Genomic DNA, 22,035 nt, shown 5'->3' with positions numbered 1-22,035 from the left:
ACTTAGGAATCCACTCTAGTGATCCTCTGTGAAGCTTGGAGATGCATCTCACTAACCCTGATGTATTTGCAGAGCCTTATAAATGCAAATTAAACTTGACATAGTTTATTAAAAACAGTTTGTCGCTAATACAAAGATCTAAGGGTCATTAACAGGATAACTAGCCTTGTAAAGAAATATACTTTTATAATGATGCCTTGGAACAAAAAAAAAGAATGGAAGATTCAAGATATATGGTGTTTAAAGTGAATGTAAATTTTGATGCTAAAGTGCCCGGTTTTTAAAACTTTGATTAAAAACAGGGGCACTTTAATTCATAAAAATTTTCATTTCACTCCTGTTGTGAAAAAAAACCTTACATTTTAATCTTCACAGCAGCTCCAGCTTCCTCCACCTGTTTCAAAGACTCTTCCTGGGTCTAAAATGAGGCATCGGCTTCCTCCAATCACAGCAGTGAATCAGACACTGAATCCCCCGTGGGGGAAGCTGTGATTGGAGAATGACCTATCAATCATTTCTGACATCAGAAATGGCTTGTGAGACCGGAGAAAGCTGGAGCTGCTGTGAAGTTTAAAAAGTAAGTTTTTTTTTTGTCACAACAGGAGTGAAATGTAAATTTGTATGAATTAAAGTGCCCCTGTTTTTAATCAGTTTTAAAAACCGGGCACTTTAGCATCAAAATTTACATTCACTTTAATATCAGAATGGTTTGTGCAGCCTAAAGACTTTACTGGACTACCTTACAGGTAAATTGTGTGCCTGTGCAAAAGTTATGCTAACTGAATAAATTCAGGACTTTCTTTAACTTAGAATGCATTGGTCATAAAAGCTGGTGGTTGATTTCTCCTACCCATACACTCCCCCCCCCCCCCCCAACCCAGAGAGGCTGATTTAGGAACCTGAGCTGTTTTTCCCTTGTATATAGTTGGGAATATTACTCAAATTGTCATTTGCTGGAGAGCATTTTTCTGCTGAAAGTGCGTGAGTGACCAAGAATCCCTTTTGCTTTTATAACTATTGCAACCACATACTTTTTGTATACATTTCTTATTATAGTTTTTGATTATTTAATCTTAACATTTGAATTCACGTTACCGAAAAGACTGGCAATAGCTGTACTGTGTTTTTTTTTTATTTTAAATTGCTTTTTCCCAAATTGTGTTTTGGGATTTTTAAATCTGTTCTGGGTTTTTCCTTAGGATTTCCCATATAATAATCATAAGGTGGTGGCAACGTTTAGTTAGTGGGTGGTAATAAAAGGTATTTTTGTACTTTCTAGAGCTAGAATAGCTTAGAAAGTGTTTTATTGGCCCTTTCATCCTTGCATCTCAGTCACAGCCTCACCTGCACAGTCTGATCAGTAGAGTTAGTTGTGACAAGTGGGTTCAGTAAAGACTAGTCATGCCTTTTGGGTTGCTTATTTCTTCCTTTTGAGAGAAGAATTCACTTGCATATAAAGCCTTACTTGTCGCTTACGTGTAGGGAGTTGTAAAGGGCAATTTATAGTGGAAAAAAATGACATGCTGTGAATAGAGCATACAATTTTAACACTTGCAACCCAGCAATGTTATAGCTTTAATCCCTGCAAAGTGCCTTTCTGACCCAGCAGTGCTCTGGAGACAAAACTGCAGGTCACCCAATCAGCAGTGGTAGTGACTAGTGCTGCTGATTGAGTCAGTGGCCGTGTGTCCCCTCTGTGTTTCCATGGTGGTACTTTAACTATGTGTTTAACCATATTGCGGGGGATAAACACGACATTGTTACTGTTAAAATTACATGCTCTAGCACGTTCAAGCTTATAACTTTTCTACTATAATAGTTTTTAACTACCCTGCGTAGGTTTTTCCTCATTGATACAATCACTTTAAAGACTTGTATGTAAAGTTTTTAATCAATTAAAGCCCAGTATCTAAAAATACTCTTAGAATAGGGGCACTTTAATTCATTAAACTTTACACACACGCTTTTAAAAAAACCAAAAACCTTTTTATTACGTTAAACATACCGCTGAATCTCTGCCCGCATCTTCTGTATTTTGCAGATCAATGACGAATCCTGCTTCCTCCGATGCGTGCCCCCATTGGCGTCCAGCTCATGGGACAGGCAACGATTGGAGGAAGCTGGATTCGTCATCAATATGCAAAATACAGTCAGAGATGCTGGCAGCGGATCGGCGGTATGTTTACCGTAACGAAAAGGTAAGTATTTTTCTAAAAGCGTGTGTAAAGTTTAATGAATTAAAGTGCCCTTGTTTTTAAGAGTATTTTTAGACACTAGGCTTTAATTCCTGAAACTTTACAATCACTTTAATAATGTCATTGTAACTTCACTATTAGTAAAAATGAAATCATGTGATCGGCGATGCGATCGTAAGGCTGGGAATGGATCATGGATTACTGCCTATGCTGATTTCGTCAAAAGGGGAAGTCGCTGGACGCCATGTATGGTAAGGACGTTCCATGCGATCCTAACGGCGTTAAAGCCCAGTGTTATTAGGACGGCATGAAATGTCCTAACGGTGTGAATGGTTTAAAGGGACGTTTCCCTTATGCTAAAAGACTTGAAAGTGGTAAATTATTTCTGTAAAAAGCTAACTAGAAAATATCACATGAACATCTCTGTAAAAAAGGAAGATATTTTACCTCAAAAAATTTTCAACTCACCAGTGTAAGTGCTTTTTGAGCAGTTATTCTTCAGCTACTGTTTTTTACTTTCATTTGTATGATGAAGAAAAAACAGCTAACAGCATTATGTGTTGAGTTCACACTTTTGTTTTACTGTAATCTCATGGGATTTCACCATCAATTTGCAAGATTTCATAGTAAACTTCCTTAAAAGGAGGAATGACATAAAGTGACTGAACTTATTGGGTGCTTAAAGGGACAGTCAAGTCCAAAAAAACCTTTAAAGGGACACTGAAACCACATTTTTTTTCTTTCATGATTCAGATAGAGCATGCAATTTTAAGCAACTTTCTAATTTACTTCTCTTTCTATCTTTATTTGAAAAAGAAGGCATCTAAGCTAAGGACTCAGCAAATTGTTGGTTCAGAACCATGGACAGCACTTTTATTGGTGCTGTCCAATCAGCAAGGACAACCCAGGTTGTTCACCAAAAATGGGCCGGCATCTTAACTTACATTCATGATTTTCAAATAAACATATCAAGAGAATGAAGAAAACTTGATAATAAGAGCAAATTAAAAAATTGCTTAAAATTGCATGCTCTATCTGAATCACAAAAGAAAAAATTGGGGTTCAGTGTCCCTTTAATGATTCATATAGGGCATGTAATTTTAAACAACTTCCCAATTTACTTTTATCACCAATTTTGCTTAGTTCTCTTGGTATTCTTAGTTAAAAGCTAAACCTAGGAGGTTCATATGCTAATTTCTTAGACCTTGAAGACGGTCTCTAATCTGAATGCATTTTGACCACTAGAGGGCATTAGTTCATGTGTTTCATATAGATAACATTGTGCTCATGCATGTGAAGTTACCTAGGAGCCAACACTGATTGGCTAAAATGCATGTCTGCCAAAAGAACTGAAATAAGGGGGCAGTCTGCAGAGGCTTAAATACAAGGTAATCACAGAGGTAAAAAGTGTATAAATATAACTGTGTTGGTTATGCAAAACTGGGGAATGTGTAATAAAGGGATTATCTATCTTTTTAAACAACAAAAATTATGGTGACGACTGTCCCTTTAAAGTTCCTTTACAATAGAATGCGGCTAATGAGCAAAGTTTGAGGGAACATGTTTGTTTAACCTCTTCAGATGCAAAAATAAAAAATGTTAACTCCTTTCTCTCTCTTTCCCCTTTTCTAGCTTTCCTTATCCTTGAGTGTCCTATTGTAGTCATTCAAATGAAACACATGTAACAATTAAATATAGTTCTTATTTTCATTTTGTTTTTAATAAGTGAACCATGGCAGAGAAAATGAATGAGAGTCATCAACGTTTTTTACAAGTTCTAATGTCCCATGGAATAATGGAGGGCTCTGCAGCAAGGGCATTGCACAAACATTGCTGTGAAGTACATAAAGGTTAGTAGGTATTTCATATAAACGCCAGTTCTATCTAAGCCGTCTAGACCGTAGCAAATGTTATGTAGTTTTGGACAATGATTTCTAGGTAATAGGATGGGGCTTGGAAAATTGTTAGGTATCAGGAAGCCATGATTTATAAAGAGGTGTCCCGGGCTTATACCTTTTTATTCTAGATATGTGTTTAATTCGCATAGCGTGCAGTAGGGCACAGATTCTGTTAACCAGGGAGCCCAGATTCCTAAAATTATAGATATATCACCCAGACTTTGCATCAGGTTGAAAGAACAAGATTGTTATGTTAAATGGCACCATAGCTCCTCAGTACCTGTTGCATGGTTTTGCAAGCTCTGCTGAGTCCTATTTTCCTAACAAACATACTGTCAATCTGGCATCTTGCTTTAAATTGAGCACGTGCTATGGGTATTTTTGCTTCCTTGTAGTTTATGGTTTCTTGTCATTCAACTACTAGAGCATAAGGAGGAGTATCAATATAGATGAGGTTTGGAAGGTGACCTTCACATGCAAGAGGGAAAGTAGTACGAGTAATTCACTAAACTCAAATGGTTAATTTTTCACATCCGCTCAGCTACTGAGAACAGTATGTGATTAATAATATTTTCAATCTATGAGTAAATTTGGTTTCCTAAAAGTCGTCTATTCCCTTTCCTTTATAAGTTACGTGAGGATGGAATTGAATACATTTACTGTTTAAATTGGTAATTCTATTAGTAAATTTTTAAACCTAGTGATAAGTTGAATCAATTTTAAATACTTTTTGCATCTATATCCCCTCGTTACTAGAACCGCTAAGATTTTTTTTATTTCAAATCCTATTTTCGGTCATTTACATTTAAAAAAAAAATACCGTATGTCTGCTCCCTACATTTCCTGATTCTGTTATTCAGTGATGTAACGAGCGGTCCCACCCTCTACATAGACAGCAATGTGAGCCTTTTTTTTTTCTCTCTTTCCATTGCCGTACGGAACGCAATTGGATTGAATGAATAACTTTCATTGAGCGCAATAAACCTAATATTGCTAACTTAAACGTATATTAAAATATTGCCAGTTTTTTGCTTTCTATTGTGGGAATGTTTACCCTCACTTCTACCCCTTAATGAACACAACGTATCATTTACAAGGTATGTCGCTGTTCCTTAAGGGGTTAATAAAAATGACACCAGTTTCTTAGTCTTATGTGAGTTCTTTATATTACATCTGTATATTATTTATAGATTAATTTTTTCCATCTGTTAATATTGACCGAATTAAACTGAAATGTGAAGACATTTACTACTGGTTTAATTAAATGTGTCTGTCTATCTTTAAAGAATAATCACTCATTCCCTTTTTCTCTCTCTAAAATATTGTACTCTAATTTGTTGAAACAATATATTTACATGAAATGTGAATATAAAGCATTGACAGGTATACAATACCAAGTAAAAATGTGAGTAATTTGATATGTTAGTATACATTTCTTGTCTTATTTTATTGTATATTAACTCAAACGTATTAAATTATCCTATTTTTTTTTTTTTTTTTTTAGTGCATTACATGCATGATAAATTAGATGACTTTATTGGTGTCATAAACAAACATCTACAGCCTATCTTTATGCAGATACGGAAAGGAATGTCTGAAGAGGATGGACAAAGTTATTATGCCTTGGTATGTGGACAAATATCAAACATAAGTATTCTTAGGGCCCAGTGAGCTGAAGCTCTTCTCTCAGGCGAGATGATCTAGAAACCTTTTTGGTATGGCGAAGTATGTCAAATAATTTTAGAAACACAAATTTTAAATTGAGTTGTTTACCTCAATACACAGGCTTCTGTATGTGAAGCACAGACTTCTATATTAAAATAAAAGGTCTAAAAAAAAAAAATTAAAAAAAAAAATTGTTTTTGATAATCGGGCACCTAGTGAGCAAAAAGCGATCACTGCACCAGCCAGTTTACAGAATTACACAGGACACATACAAAATATCAAAATTACATACAAAATAGAAATAAAAAAAAAAAAAAAAAAAAAAAGGAATGCCTTACATGGAGAAAAAAAAAATCTAATGTCTAATAACAAGACAACGGTAATTTTAACTGCCCAAAATATCTCCTTAAGTAGACTAGGTTGATCTAAAAAGTACCACCACACTTCATAAATGACAACTTTGGGGATTTTTCAACTTTTTTTTTTTTTTCCTCCTCCTGGCCATAGGTGAACCTCGCTGAAAATGAAATTACCCGAATGGCTTCAGATTATGCAGAAAATGAACTGGAATTGTTTCGGAAAACTGCAAGTACTATTATTTCAGCATTTGTTACCATTTTTGTCTCTTCTGAAAGGGACATTACACTCAAAATATAATTTCCCATAAATACATTTAAAGTGATGTAAACTTTTTGGTAATTTGCAATGAAGCATCGCTATAACGATCAAAATGTAGCCTAACTTTTATTCATTAATTATCGCCTTTTAATACAGTTTTTAGCACTCTGCAGCGTCCATCTATTGCCCCCTTCCTCTGCCCTTTGCCGATGCTCAGTTTTTAAAAAAAAAATATTTTCAATGAGAAACTGTTTGGAGCCCATCCCTAACTCCAATATGCCCCTTTTACTAACTGCGCATGCACTTATTTGTTGGGACATAAAGGAAAACTCGCACAAGCATTTTCGCACATGCGCTTTGCAAAATGGGAACCCACCGAGTGCCGAGACTCAATAGTGAGCAGCAGGTCATCTAAATAGTGCAGTGCTTGTCTAGGGTAATCGCGTTCACTGTATGTAAACATATATTCAGGTGATCAAAGCTCCAATCCGACAAGTAAACAATGAATCTCATGATTCATTGTTTACATCAGAGCGGATAGAGAGCTATTGCGCATGCATGGTTTGCTCTGACACTGGAGAGTGCATTCCTCCCTACATAGAGAGCTGGTGGGACTTCTCTCTACATCACACTGTGTCTAAACCAGGATGTATGAGGGGGCAGAGTAACAAACTGAGCGAAGTTAAAAATTCAAATAAAAAAAAAACTAATGGGAAATTGTTGTGGTTTTATTTGTAATATCAAGCTGTTATCAAATGTGTTCTAAAATGGTTACATTTACCATCACTTTAATCAATGGAAATGAAACATTGTAATACTGTATACATACATTCAATATTTATTTTGCATAGTTTTGTTTTAAACATTGCTAGAGAGACTGTTACATCTGTAACTCAATTAATTTTATCAAGCTACATACTACACAGTAATGGCTTAGAGCAGTGCACACACTAAAAGGGAGATAAGATAAACCTACCTGCTCATTGGGGTTTTCAAGTAGTTTATTGTATGCGCATTTTTACTAATCATTTAAGGGTTATAATGTTGCAATAGAATGCAGGGGTCGACAATTTTATTAGCCAGTAAGAATAATTTAGGAGCCAGATATACTTTATAGGCCACATATATATTTGTTTATAGATATATGGAGAATAACTCAAAAAGTTTGGAGCCTGGTGGCTCCTGGGTTTAAAGGGACATTATACACTCAAAAAAATATGGGGTATTCAAATAAAGAATTAAAAAAAAATAGTTTGTAATCGACATGCTTTAGCAATTTTTCTGCTAAAGTTTATAAAATTGATGATAAAGTGTCACTACATAAGAATACGTTCGTAGGACACACTAGCTACAAAGCAAGGAGTTTTTCCTCGCTCCCTAGCTAGTGTCCTTATAGCCAGCCCCCATGCTGGAGCTGCTAATACATGTCAATTACAATCCCCTCCCTGACTGTTCAACTGTGCAGGGGAATAGGGAATCTCACTCACTGGGCCCCGTGCCAAGCACCCTGTTCCTCCTAATTGGTTGCTTGCCTGCCAGCTGTCCCCCCTCCGTTTTTTAGACTGAGCCCCGTCAGTGATCGCATTGTCAAATTCCAGAAGCGCTATCATTTCAAGCCATTCCGTGTTATTACTTTGTAGCAATGTATGGTTATTATGTGTTGCAGCATTGTGGGCTGTGCGTGAGTAGGATCATGCTTTCTAACATAACTGTAATGCCCATATTCAATGCTCATACTCACGCACAGCCCACAATGCTGCAACACATAACAGCCTGTACATTGCTACATAGTAATAACACGGAATGGCTTGTAATGATAGCGCTTCTGGAAATAGCACATCCTGAAGCAGTGGCTGCTGTGTGAGTTTACCTATCGGTCATATATATTTATTATAATGCGTGTGGTGTAGATTCTATGCGGTGGCATGAATAAAAGGACTTTATGATTGTTTTGAAGATAAATATCTTGGATAAAACATATATTCATAGGGCACATAAGAAAAATGTGATCACTTATTATGCTCTAATTTAAACCTCATACATTTTATACAAATTTTAAAAAGTAATAAAGTTCAGCTATTTTTATTCATTTTTCTTTTTTTTTAATTTACCTTCCTGATGGTGCAACAGGAGAATACTGTACTAAAGCACCCAGACCGATAGCCTGTCTAAGCACAGCAAGTGACATAGTTTAACAAGATGGCATGTCACAGTGATGGGCAAACACATACAGTATTTCTCAAACACACACACACTAGTTGAATTAGATACGTATAGGCTGCATGTCACACACACACACAACTGTTTGTCACTGAAATGGATACGTCCTTACACACTGTAGCTGAATTAGATACGTATAGGCTGCATGTCACACACACAACTGTTTGTCACTGAGATGGATTATTTTAATTATTTTAATTATCTATTTAGCACTGTTTTAACATAAGAGATTTTATTAGCATGAAAAAAATATCTAAGCTCTCTAGTAAGAAATAGAAAGAAATTATTTTTAAGGGTTGTTTGCCAGCTAGGTTGATTTTAATATTGTGCTTGCTTTATTGTATTATTATGGTCTTAAAGGGTGAGTCTAGTCAAAATTAAACTTTCATGATTCAGATAGAACATGCAATTTTAAGGAACTTTCTAATTTACTCCTATTATCAATTTTTCTTTGTTTTCTTGCTATCTGAAAAAGCAAGAATGTAAGTATTGGAGCCGGCCCATTTTTGGTTCAGCACCTGGCTAACGCTTGCTGATTGGATGGCTTCATTTAGACACCACTCGGCAAGCGCTACCCAGGTTCTGAACCAAAAAATGGGTCTGGCTTCTAAGCTAACTTTTTTGACTTTTAATTATAGAGCCAAAAATGAATATTTGTAAGTTCTAGCTGTCATGTTCTGTTACCAATTAAATGTATTCTTTTGTAGGTGGAATTAATAATTTTATCAGACAATGGATTTGCTTCATCCACAAGTATTTTGAATCTTTCTGATCAACTTCAGACCAAGAAAATTAGGAAAAAGGACACTGAACAACTGTTGCAGAGTTTTGTGCAGGAAAAGTGGCTTATTGAGGTATTAGTTGTTCTTTCATTTGAGTGTGTGGTTTTGTTTAAAGGGACATTATTACAATAATAAATCTATCATGCATATGAAAGCACACTAGTTAACCTTTTCATGCAAATATTTTAAACCTGTTTAGTGAAAGTGGATCCTGACTGTTTTTTATTTTACTTTAATTTATAAAATAATGTTATAGATCCTGATCTATTACGATTATTATCCACCTTGTGTCTACGCTCTGCAAAACTAATTTTCTTTTGTAAGATTAGCAGAGTCCATAGGTGTCCATAACATGTGGTATATATTTCCGACCACTAGGAGGTCAATGTCCCCAAAAGTTTATCACCAACCACAAGAGTGGAGGTGAGGTTACCTATCAACATCCTAGAACTTTGTGCAACTCTTTGGGCCCCTTAATCTTAGCCCCTTCTCAAACAGGAAAAATGAATTTGATTCCAGTCAGACATCACTGCTGTTACGTAAATCAATCGTCAGGGAGAGAATCGAAGTCCCTTAGCTATGCTATCTCACATTCTGTCTTGGGCAGAGGAAAACAACCCCCACCGTATCAGCCATTCCCATTTTGGGAGTAAACAATTGGAAAGCAGTCCATCCATCCAGGGAAATGGTCTCTTCATCAGGAGGTGTTTGATCAGTTAGTCCTGAGGTGGGGTTTATTGCGCCAGATCAAGAGAGCCAAGGGCTCACATGATAAATGCTCTAGTCTGCCTTTGGAACTTTAGTGTGGCCTATCTATTTCCTCAGTTTGTTCTTCTTTCAAGAGTCATTGCAAGAATCCTACTGGAATTGGCTTCTGTCATTCTCATAGCTCTGGCATGGCCATGCAGAACTTGGTATGCAGACCTAATACCGATGTCATCTCTTCCTCCATGGGCTTACCCCTAAGGAAAGATCTGCTATCTCAAGGATCCCTGTATCAGCCGGATCTCAAATCTCTGAATTTGATGGCGTGGAGGTTGAACAACACGTTTTTAAAAATGTAGGTTACTCAGATTCTGTTATCTCTACTTTACTGCAAGCCAGAAAGCCTGTCACTCAGAAAATGTATCATAAGATTTGGAAAGCTTACTACTTTGGTGGTGTTCTAGAGGTTTCTCTTGGAAATGTTTTAGAATCCCTAGAATTCTTCAGTTCCTTCAAGATGGACTAGATAAGGGATTATTGGCTAGTTCTTTAAAAGGTCAGATTTTGACATGATCAGTTTTGTTTCACAAAAAAATGGCCACATTACCTGATGTTCAAACTTTTGTCCAAGCCTTGGTGAGAATTCACTGTTATTTCTCTCCCTGCAAGGTCCCCCTTTTGAATCTATGCACTATTTAGATCTACAGTTATTGTCATGAATGGTTCTCTATCTTCTAGCCATTTCTTCTGCTAGAAGAGTTTCTGAATTATCTGCCCTGTCTTCTGATTACCCCTTTTTGATTTTTCATCAAGATAAAGTGGGATTTTTACAGAAGGTAGTGTTTTCAGAAAATATTAATCAGGAAATTGTTGTTTCTTCTCTGTTCCTTCTAACCCTAAGGAACACCTACTTCACAATTTGGATATAGTCAGAGCCTTAAAATCTTATCTTTAGGCTACTAAAGACTTTAGACAGACTTCTAGTTTGGTTGTCCTCTTTTCATGTCCTAGAAAGGCTCAAAAGTCTACAGCGGTGGCCTTGGCGTTGTTTCTAAATCAGACTATTTGTAAAGCTTACTTGGTTGCAGGAGAACCTCCTCCAAAATGAATAACTGCTCATTCTACTAGGTCTGTATCTACAACTTGGCCCTTCCGGAAATGTTGCTCCCTTGGTCTTCTCCATACCTTTTTTCCAAATCTATTATTTTTATATTTATGCTTCTTCCGAAACTGCTTTTGGCACGAAAGTCCTACAGGCGGCAGTGTCTGGCAAATAGGAACTGCCATCATTTTGCCCTACCCACTCTCAGCTTGCGTATTGTATCCCACATGCTATGGACTCTTTTGGACTCTACATCTTACAAAAAGAAAAAAATTATGCTTACCAATAAATTTCTTTCAGGATGAGGAGAGACCATAGGACCCTCCCGCATTTTTACTAGGTGGGCAATAGTTCTTATTTGCACCTCTTAACCCCCGCTTTCTGTTTTTCCTACCTTTTTCCATCGCCTCTGCTTGGCTATATGTAAAATTAATGGGGAGAGTAGGTGGGAGGGATTAAAGCTCTTGTGAGGGTTCTTGACCTCCTCCTAGTGGCAGGAAATATATCCCACATGGAGTCTCCTCACCCTGAAAGAGAGATATTTATCGGTAAGTATAAATTCAGAGGTTTGTTTTGCTTTGTTTTTTTTTTTCTATCTGTGACGTTTTGATCCCTTATCCAATCTGCTGCCTTGCCATATGCGAACGAGCATGAACAGCTCTAAAACGCCTGTTTTATTTTTTCTATTGCAGAGCTTTATGGCAAGACAGCAGATTGGATAAGGGATTGAAATGTCACAGATAGAAATTTTATTGGCAAGTATCATTTTTTTTAAAAATTTTTTTCTCTATCTGTGACTTTTTTGATCCCTTATCCAATCTCCTGTCTTGCCACACAGCTCTGCAATAGAAAAAATAAAACAGATGTTGTAGAGTTGTTCATGCTTGTTGCAGTATGGCAACACAGCGGATTGGCTAAGGGATCAAAACGTCATAGACAGAATACGTTTTGCAGGGCACGGAGGGGGGATAAAAATGGTAATAGATGCTCCAATTTATATTATTGATCATGATCATACATTTTTACTTTACTGTCTCTTTAAAGGAATAGTCTAGCCAAAAACTTTCACTATTCAGATAGAGCATGCAATTTTAAGCAACTTTTTAATTTATTCCTCCTCTTATTATTTTTTTTGTTCTCTTGGTATCTTTATTTGAATGTAAGGTTAGGAGCCAGCCCATTTTTGGTTTAGCATCTGGGTAGTGCATGTTAATTGGTGGCTACATTTAGACACCAATCAGAAAGTGCTACCCAGGTACTGAACCAAAAATGGGCCAGCTCCTATGCCTACTTTTTTTATTTTAAATAGATACCAAGAGAGCGAAGAAAAATTGATAATACATTAGAGTATATTAGAAAGTTGCTTAAAATTGCTGCTCTATTTGAATCATTAAAGTTTAATTATGACTAGACTATTTAAACACATTTATATGAGCTGCTTCAATTATACTTGTATTCATTATGGTATGTCTAAGTAAATATGTAATGCTCATTCTTTTGAACAGAGAGATGGAGAATATACTCTTCATACTCGCTGCATTATGGAGATGGAACATTATTTACAAAGCACGTACCAAGACTTGGTCAAGGTTTGCAATATCTGCCATAGCATCGCAATTCAGGTAACACATTATTTATATTGTAATTAGTCTTCTGAATGATTTTGTTGTTGGACATTTCCAGTCTAGGTTTTATTGCATTTTTACTCAGTATGTAACATAAATTATTACATTTTCCTAATATGAATTATCAGTAAGAAGAATCTGTTTCATCCTAATGTCTATTTAATGAAATTTCAGATCTGTATATTCCACTACACATTTTTGACTTGATATACTTGAAAGAAAGTTTTCCCTATCCAACATAAGTCACTCCATTAGGTTGGTTACCGCCATGTTTATGGCAACCACCTACCAATGACAGGGATGTGAGGCCATGATTGGTAATATGAAGCTCCCATTTATCCAAAAAGGGGTCTCTTGCCCTTGTTTTTGAAGGGTATGATAATTGTCCTGTGTTTTATCTCTCGGCAGCATTCTACTTCATTCCTGGTTCAGTAATTTAAGAGGTTATTACATTGCTTAACCCTTTCGCTACCGGGAATTTCAGAGAAGAAATTGCCCAAAATACTGGAGAATATTTAGCATTTTTGCTATCGCTCCATTTAAACAGATTTTTTTAAAATTTTATTTACCTTTCAAAACTTTAAATATTTTATTAAAGGGACATTAAAGTCAAGATTAAATTTTTATGATTCAGATAGAGTGTGCAATTTTAAACAACTTTTCAATTTACTTCTCTTAGTATCTTTTATCGAAGAGTAAAACTATGTAGGCTCATAAGAGCTCAGGAGCGTGCATGTGTTAAGTACTCTATGGCAGCAGTGTTTTGCAACATTGTATCACAAAACTACAAATTTTGCAAAACACTGCTGCCATAGAGTACTAAAAACGCATGCACACTCCTGAGCTCTTATTAGCCTACCTAGTTTTACTCTTCAATAAAAGATACCAAGAGAACAAAGCAAAATTTGATGTGAAGTAAATTGGAAATTTATTTAAAATTGCATGTTGTATCTAAAGCATGAAAGTTTAATTTTGACTTTACTGTCCCTTTAAGTAGGCCCATTTTGGTATATTTCATGCTACAATTTCACAACCAAATGCAATCATATAAAAAAAAATAGTTAACTTTTTTTTTTTTCTCAAACTTTGGGTTTCTCACTGAAATTATTTGCATACCGCTTGTGCAATCATGACACATGATTGTAAAAGCTTCTCTGGGATCCCCTTTGTTTAGAAATACATACATGGCTTTGACAGAAGGCCGCTAATTGCAGCTGTGCACCACACTTAATCGGGTAGCTTGAAAGGTTAATTTTAGCTTTAGTGTAGAGATTACCCCCCCACCCTCTGGACCCTACCTGATCCCTCTCAAACAGCTCTCTTCCCTCACTCACCAACATCTTAGGTGCTGGAAGACAGTTGTACAGTATGCAGTTTAGTTTTTTTCTTATTATATTTTTGTTTCTACAGTGTAGTGATCTTCCTCAACCGTCCCCGTCCCCCAATAGCTCTCTAACCCTCTCACTAATTACGGCCATCTTTAGTACTGGCAGCTGTACCTATAAATAAAATATATATATATATATATATATATATATATATATTCTGTAGTGTAGTGGTCCCCCATCCCCACTTTTGTTTTCTTCTAGTGTAGGACCAATCCCATTTCCTCCTCATCCTTTGCTGCTGGACCGCCCACCCTCCTCCCAGTTTCCCTGCCGGCACCAGCAGATGATCGTTAGATGGTGACACACACAGTGTCACCGTCTGTAATGATCAGGCAACTGCCTTCATATGGAACTGTAGCATCGATTGTGCTCCGGTTCCATATGCAGGCAGATGCCTTGAATTTATGAACTACAGAGCTGGAGCTTCCTGCAGCTCGGACGTATATGTGTCATGCGGTATGATGAGCTTCGTACTGCAAGACGTGTGTGTATGTATGTATGTATGTATGTATGTATGTATGTATGTATATATATATATATATATATATATATATATATATATATATATATATATATATATATATATATATATATATATATATATATATATATATTTTATATATATATTTTATATATATATATATTTTATATATATATATATATATATATATATTTTATATATATATATTTTATATATATATATATTTTATATATATATATATTTTATATATATATATATATTTTATATATATATATATTTTATATATATATATATATATTTTATATATATATATATATATATTTTATATATATATATATATATATATTTTATATATATATATATATATTATATATATATATATATTTTATATATTATATATATATATATATTTTATATATATATATATATATATTTTATATATATATATATATATATATATTTTATATATATATATATATATATATATATATATTTTATATATATATATATATATATATATATATATATATATATATCCAATTGGGTTAAGGGGTTAAATATACCTTATTAGGTACAAATAAGCAAACAAAGTTTTCTTGGTTGATCAGTGAAAATATAGCTCCTTTTATATAGAGAACGTTTGTACTGTGAACTACTTAAATTAAAGTTTTTGTCCATCTTGTAATATGTCTGACTAAACAATAAGAAAGCAGTTTGAAAATTCATTAAAATAATGTTTTTAATACCGAAGTGTGACAGCTTAACCTGCATCAAATAGTTGTGCATTGTGAAATTGATTTGTATTTATACAGTTGCTTTAAATAAAAGTTTTTTTATAAAATAATTTCTGTTTTCAGAGTCAGATGTGTGACACATGTGGGATCCCAATGCATTTGCCTTGTGTTGGGAGATACTTTAAAGGTCAAAAAGATCCACACTGTCCTCGTTGTAATGACGTCTGGCACCATGACATTCCAAGTGAGTATCTTGTTAATTTAAATTATACCAATGAATTATACCATAATTTCTTACTTCATCCACTAAGCCAGGGGAATCTGAGGTTTCTTTCAGATTTAAGCTTGAGCACCTTCATTTTCTACTCAAGGAGGTAATGTAGACCTTGGAGGTACCAGAACCTAAGCCTTCTGACAAACCCAAGATCCCTAAACTAGATAGGGTTTATGATGTCTCTCCCAGGACTCTGGAGGTTTTTCCGGTCCCAGCTCGCATGGCGGACATCATGGCTTTTTTACATCTGAGGCACTTTTCTGTTGCTCTGAATGCATGGGTTCAGACTGTAAAAGCCTCACACCATTTTTAGAGGGCCTCTAAAATGGTTTGAGGTTTCTACAGTCTGAACCCATGCAAGAAAAGTGCTTCAGATGTAAAACATTGTATATAATCACACAGGGTCATATCTGACTTATGCATCCTGCCTTGATTTTAAGCCACATTAATATAAGTTACAGATGACCCTGTGTGATTTATATAAAATGTGGATTTGGCAGAGGGGTGGTGTGTGCAGGCTGGTGGGCAGTTGGGGCCCCAGAGTGTGTGTGCAATTTAATCCAGTGTGTCGGTTAACTATGGTTAACTATGTCGGTTAACTATGTCAATTTGTGGCATGAAGTATTTATTGCAAACTAGTACCTACCTACTTGGGAGTCGATGTTGCAGAGTAGTTTCTTGCCTTGTATTGCGGACACACTGGATGTATGCTGACTAATTTCCTGAATAATCCAGATTTCCAACTTTCCTTACTACTACAGCTAGTAACTAATTAGACGCGCCACCACACCAGTATGCTGCCGCCTCTGATTATGGCTGCACTGACTGTGCAGTCAAAATTAAATCCTGCCTGGTTGGGTTGCGCTGGAGGTGGTGAATATGTGGACCGGAGTCATCCACACCCGGTCCACAGAAGATGGGCTGTGTTATCTGCATGTTGGCAATATATTAGCTTCATATTTGTTGTGGATCAGTGAGCCAGGCCAGAACTTACACTTGACACATCGGCAACAGAGCGCTCTGACACCCAAGCCCTCCATCGCATACATTTTGAGCGCTCACACCCCAGCCCTCCACAGCACACTTGAGTGCATACATTTTTTTTTAAATACATTTTTTAAAATACATTATTTTTTTGCAGCATTACAGATTCGACTGTGATCTACCAGCTGCGCCTTTGCGATTTATTGTTAGATCGTGATCGACCTATTGGGCACCTCTGATCTAAAGGATGCATATTTTTACATTCACAGAGATCACTATCAATTTCTTCGGTTTGCCTTCTTGGAAAATCACTATCAGTTCATAGCTCTACCTTTTAGTTTAGCTACAGCTCCAAGAATCTTTACAAAGAACCTGGGAGCTCTTCTTGCTGTAGTCAGACTACAAGGGATTGCTTCAGCTCTTTACTTGGACGACATATTGGTTCAATCTCGATCTCACATGGAGAAACTACTTTTGGTACTTTAAAGGGACATTAAACATTTTATTATTCAGATAGAAAATAAAAATTTTCAAAAGTTTCCAATTTACTGCTATTATCAAAAATGTTCCATTCTCATGTTGTTCTTTGTTAAAGAGATACCTAGGTAGGTAGCGTGCACATGCCTGAAGCACTACAGGACAGGAAATATTGCTGCCATCTAGTGTTACTGCTAATGTTTAACATTGTTGCAAAACTGCTGCTATATAGTGCTGCAGACACGTGCACACTCTTGAGCTTACATTTCTGCTTTTCTTTTTAAAGGCGCAACGAGTCCACGGATCATCTTCATTACTTATGGGATATTCACCTCCTGGTCCGCAGGAGGAGGCAAAGAGCACCACAGCAGAGCTGTTAAATAGCTCCTCCCTTCCCTCCCACTCCAGTCATTCTCTTTGCCTACGTTAGTGCTAGGAAGAGGTAAAGTTAGGTGTTAGAATAGATTCTTCAATCAAGAGTTTATTATTTTTAAAGTAGTGCAAGATTGTGCTGCTTTGTTCTAGGGTGTAGCCGTAGTCCATATCAGTCTCTTCAGTAGAACTTTTGGTTACTTTAGAGCAATAGGAACTGGTGGGACATAATTTTTACTGCGCCTCCTATACATTTATGCTGCCCTTCTCCTGATAGCCTAAGCACACTTAACTCAGGGCTATAGGGGGGGGGGGGACCTCCTAAACCAGCTGAGCTGCCCTGCTGTCGGGCAGAATACAAAGGTAAGTACTAACATTTTTTTTATTCTGGAATCAGTGATCTCAGAGGAAAGTGGGCACTTTAAATTATTGCACATCCAGATCGTTCAAGCTCTAAGAGACCAGGGAGTGAGTCTGTTTGGCAGGTAGGTTGTAGGGCTGTCCGAATTTTGTTGCTGAGGTGTAGGGCTGTACGAATTTTGTTCTGTTTAGCTACTGGGACACGTTTTTTCACTATTACAGTAAAAAAGGTTATCTTTTAAAGTTTAAAGGGACTGCTGAGCGGGTCTGTTATATAGTCACAGCCCGGCCCGACCGCGCCATAAGACTAAGTGCAGCTCGCTCCTGCTCAGTCTGAAGAGAATCAGGATATGCCGCCAAATTCTCCCCAAGTGTCACAACCTTTAACGCCCACCCAAGCTACGCCGAGTTCCTCAACCGCGTCTAATTTACTTTTCAGGATATGGCTGCAGTTATGTCAACTACCCTTACTGAGGTATTATCTATGTTACCAGTGTTACAGGGCAAACGCAGTAGGACAGGAATCAATGTGAATACTGAGTCCTCTGATGCTTTTTTGGCTATTTCCGATGTACCCTCACAGGGATCTGAGTTGAGGGTCAGGGAACTTTTGTCTGAAGGAGAACTTTCGGAAACGGGAAGTGTTACCTCAGACAAATTCGAACATTATGCCCTTTAAATTTAAGCTTGAACACCTCCGCCTGTTACTTCGGGAGGTTTTAGCGACTCTGGATGACTATGACCCTATTATGGTACCACCAGAGAAATTGTGTAAAATGGACAAATACTTAGAGGTACCTGCTTACACTGATGTTTTTCCGGTTCCTAAGAGGATTTAGAAGATTATAAAGAGGGAATGGGACAGACCGGGTATACCGTTCTCTCCTCCTCCTAATTTTAAGAAAATGTATTCCATATCTGACACCGTTCGGGACTCTTGGCAGACAGTCCCTAAGGTGGAGGGACCTATATCTACCCTGGTGTACAACTATTCCTATTGAGGACAGCTGTGCTTTCAAAGACCCTATGGATAAGAAATTGGAGGGTCTTCTAAAAAAGTTATTTATTCATCAGGGTTTCCTTTTACAACCGACAGCCTGCATTGTACCAGTTACTACTGCGGCGGCTTTCTGGTTTGATGCCTTAGAAGAGTCTCTTAAGACTGAGACTCCTTTAAAGGATATTTTAGATAGAATTAAGGCTCTCAAGCTGGCTAATTCTTTTATCACAGATGCCGCCTTTCAAATTGCTAAGTTGGCGGCTAAAAATGCAGGGACAGGGGTTTTACTCAAATCTTTTCGTGGTTCCCAAAAAAGAGGGAACGTTCAGACCCATTTTAGATCTCAAATGTCTAAACAAGTTTCTCAGAGTCCCATCCTTCAAGATGGAGACTATTCGAACAATTTTACCAATGATCCAGGAGGGTCAATACATGACTTCCGTGGGCTTGAAGGATGCATACCTTCATATTCCTATCCACAAGGATCATCATCAGTTCCTAAGGTTTGCCTTCCTGGACAAACATTTTCAGTTCGTGTCTCTTCCCTTCGGGTTGGCCACAGCACCCAGGATCTTCACAAAGGTCCTAGGGTCCCTTCTGGCAGTTCTCAGGCCGCGGGGCATTGCAGTAGCGCCTTATCTGGACGATATTCTGATCCAGGCGTCGACTTATCATCGGACAAGATCTCATACAGACACGGTGTTGTCCTTTCTGAGAACTCACGGATGGAAAGTGAATCTAGAAAAATGTTCACTAATTCCACAAACACGGGTTCCCTTCTTGGGAACTCTGATAGATTTTATTTCCATGAAGATTTTTCTGATGGAAGTCAGAATGTCAAAGATTTTCAATACTTGCCGAGCCCTTCAGTCCAATCCTCGGCCATCAGTGGCTCAGTGCATGGAGGTAATTGGATTGATGGTAGCGGCAATGGACATCATTCCGTTTGCTCGATTTCATCTCAGACCACTGCAACTGTGCATGCTAGGACAGTGGAATGGAGATTATGCAAATTTATCCCATCAGATAGATCTGGTCCAGGAGACCAGAGACTCTCTTCTTTGGCGGTTGTCTCAGGATCATCTGTCCCCAAGGGACATGCTTTCACAGACCCTAATGGGTGATAGTGACGTCGGACGCCAGCCTTCTAGGTTGGGGTGCAGTCTGGAATTCCCTCAGGTTGTGTGGACTCAGTCGGAGTCACTTCTTCCAATCAATATTCTGGAATTGAGAGCAATATTCAATGCGCTTCAGGCGTGGCCTCAGTTGGCTTCGGCCAAATTCATTCGCTTTCAGTTGGACAACATCACGACTGTGGCCTACATCAATCATCAGGGAGGAACAAGGAGTTCCTTGGCGATGACAGAAGTATCCAAGATAATTCGGTGGGCGGAGGCCCACTCTTGTTATCTGTCAGCAATCTACATCCCAGGAGTGGACAACTGGGTAGCGGACTTTTTAAGCAGACAGACGTTTCATCCGGTGGAGTGGGAGCTCTGATCCTCAGGTGGGGCAGACCAGAGTTGGATCTGATGGCATCTTGTCAGAATGCCAAGCTTCCCAAATACGGATCCAGGTCAAGGGATCCTCAGGCCGAACTGATAGATGCCTTGGCAGTGCCTTGGTCGTTCAACCTAGCTTATGTGTTTCCACCGTTTGCTCTCCTGCCTCGGGTGATTGCTCGGATCAATCAGGAGAGGGCTTTACTAATTCTAATTGCGCCTGAGTGGCCTCGCAGGACTTGGTATGCCGATCTAGTGGACATGTCCTCTCTGCCGCCATGGAAGCTTCCATTGAGGCAGGACCTTCTCATTCAGGGACCCTTCCAACACCCAAATCTAGTTTCTCTGCAACTGACTGCTTGGAGATTGAACGCTTGATTTTATCTAAGCAGGGGTTCTCTGATTCGGTCATTGATACTTTGATTCAGGCACGTAAGCCTGTCACTAGAAAGATCTATCATAAGATATGGCGTAAATATTTTTTTGGTGTGAATCCAAGGGATACTCATGGAGTAGAGTTGGGATTCCCAAGATTCTGTCTTTTCTCCAAGAAGGATTGGAGAAAGGGTTATCAGCAAGTTCCTTAAAGGGACACATTTCTGCTTTATCAATTTTGCTACACAAACGTTTGGCAAATGTTCCAGACGTTCAGTCTTTTTGTCCGGCTCTAACCAGAATTAAGCATGTGTTTAGACCAATTGCTCCACCCTGGAGTTTGAATGTAGTTCTTAATGTTCTTCAAGAGGTTCCGTTTGAACCCATGCATTCCATAGATATAAGTTGTTATCTTGGAAAGTTTTGTTTTTGGTTGCTATTTCTTCTGCTCGTAGAGTCTCGGAGCTTTCAGCGTTACAATGTGATTCGCCTTATCTTATCTTCCATTCTGATAAGGGGGTTTTACGTACCAAACCTGGTTTCCTTACTAAGGTTGTTTCTAATAACAATATTAATCAGGAAAGTGTTGTTCCTTCATTATGTCCTAACCCTTCTAAGAAGGAGCGTATGTTGCATAACTTGGATGTGGTCTGTGCCCTGAAGTTTTACTTGTAGGCGACTAAGGATTTCCGTCAATCATCTTCTTTATTCATTGTTTTTTTCTGGAAAGCGTAGGGGTCAGAAAGCTACGGCTACCTCTCTCTTTCTTTTTGGCTGAAGAGTATCATCCGTCTGGCGTATGAGACTGCTGGACAGCAGCCTCCTGAAAGAATTACGGCTCATTCTACAAGGGCTGTGGCTTCCTCATGGGCATTTAAAAATGATGCTTCTGTTTAACAGATTTGCAAGGCTGCAACTTGGTCGTCTCTTCACACTTTTTACAAATTTGATACTTTTGCTTCTTTTGAGGCTGGTTTCGGGAGAAAGGTTCTTAAAGCAGTGGTGCCTTCCGTTTAGGTCCCTGTCTTGTCCCTCCCTTTTCATCCGTGTCCTGTAGCTTTGGAATTGTATCCCACAAGTAAGGATGAAATCCGTGGACTCGTCATATCTTGTAGAAGAAAAGGAAATTTATGCTTACCTGATAAATTTATTTCTTCTACGATATGACGAATCCACGGCCCACCCTGTTATTTTTAAGACAAGTTTAGATTATATTTTTTATACTTCAGTCACCTCTGCACCTTTTGGCTTTTCCTTTCTCTTCCTAACTTCGGTCGA

General features: G+C 37.6%; 1 protein-coding gene across 3 annotated transcripts in view; it reads left to right on the top strand.

Moving 5' to 3' along the window:
• The window catches only part of NSMCE1 (NSE1 homolog, SMC5-SMC6 complex component), an 83,284-nt gene that overhangs the window by 46,214 nt on the left and 15,035 nt on the right, over positions 1–22,035 (top strand). For 2 of the 3 annotated variants that reach the window (XM_053694426.1, XM_053694425.1), the window contains exons 2-7: positions 3,922–4,045; positions 5,598–5,719; positions 6,266–6,343; positions 9,304–9,450; positions 12,691–12,807; positions 15,537–15,657. In XM_053694426.1, coding sequence (XP_053550401.1) covers positions 3,928–4,045; positions 5,598–5,719; positions 6,266–6,343; positions 9,304–9,450; positions 12,691–12,807; positions 15,537–15,657 — 703 coding nt within the window. In that variant the 5' untranslated portion in view covers positions 3,922–3,927. Of the gene's footprint in view, positions 1–3,893; positions 4,046–5,597; positions 5,720–6,265; positions 6,344–9,303; positions 9,451–12,690; positions 12,808–15,536; positions 15,658–22,035 lie in introns of all 3 variants that reach the window. The other variant, XM_053694427.1, reaches the window with a different exon arrangement.

Source organism: Bombina bombina, chromosome 11, assembly GCF_027579735.1.
Source record: "Bombina bombina isolate aBomBom1 chromosome 11, aBomBom1.pri, whole genome shotgun sequence".
Taxonomy (NCBI): Eukaryota; Metazoa; Chordata; class Amphibia; order Anura; family Bombinatoridae; genus Bombina; species Bombina bombina.
The sequence above is the reverse complement of the archived record's forward strand: the minus strand, read 5'-3'. Positions and strand labels throughout refer to the sequence as shown.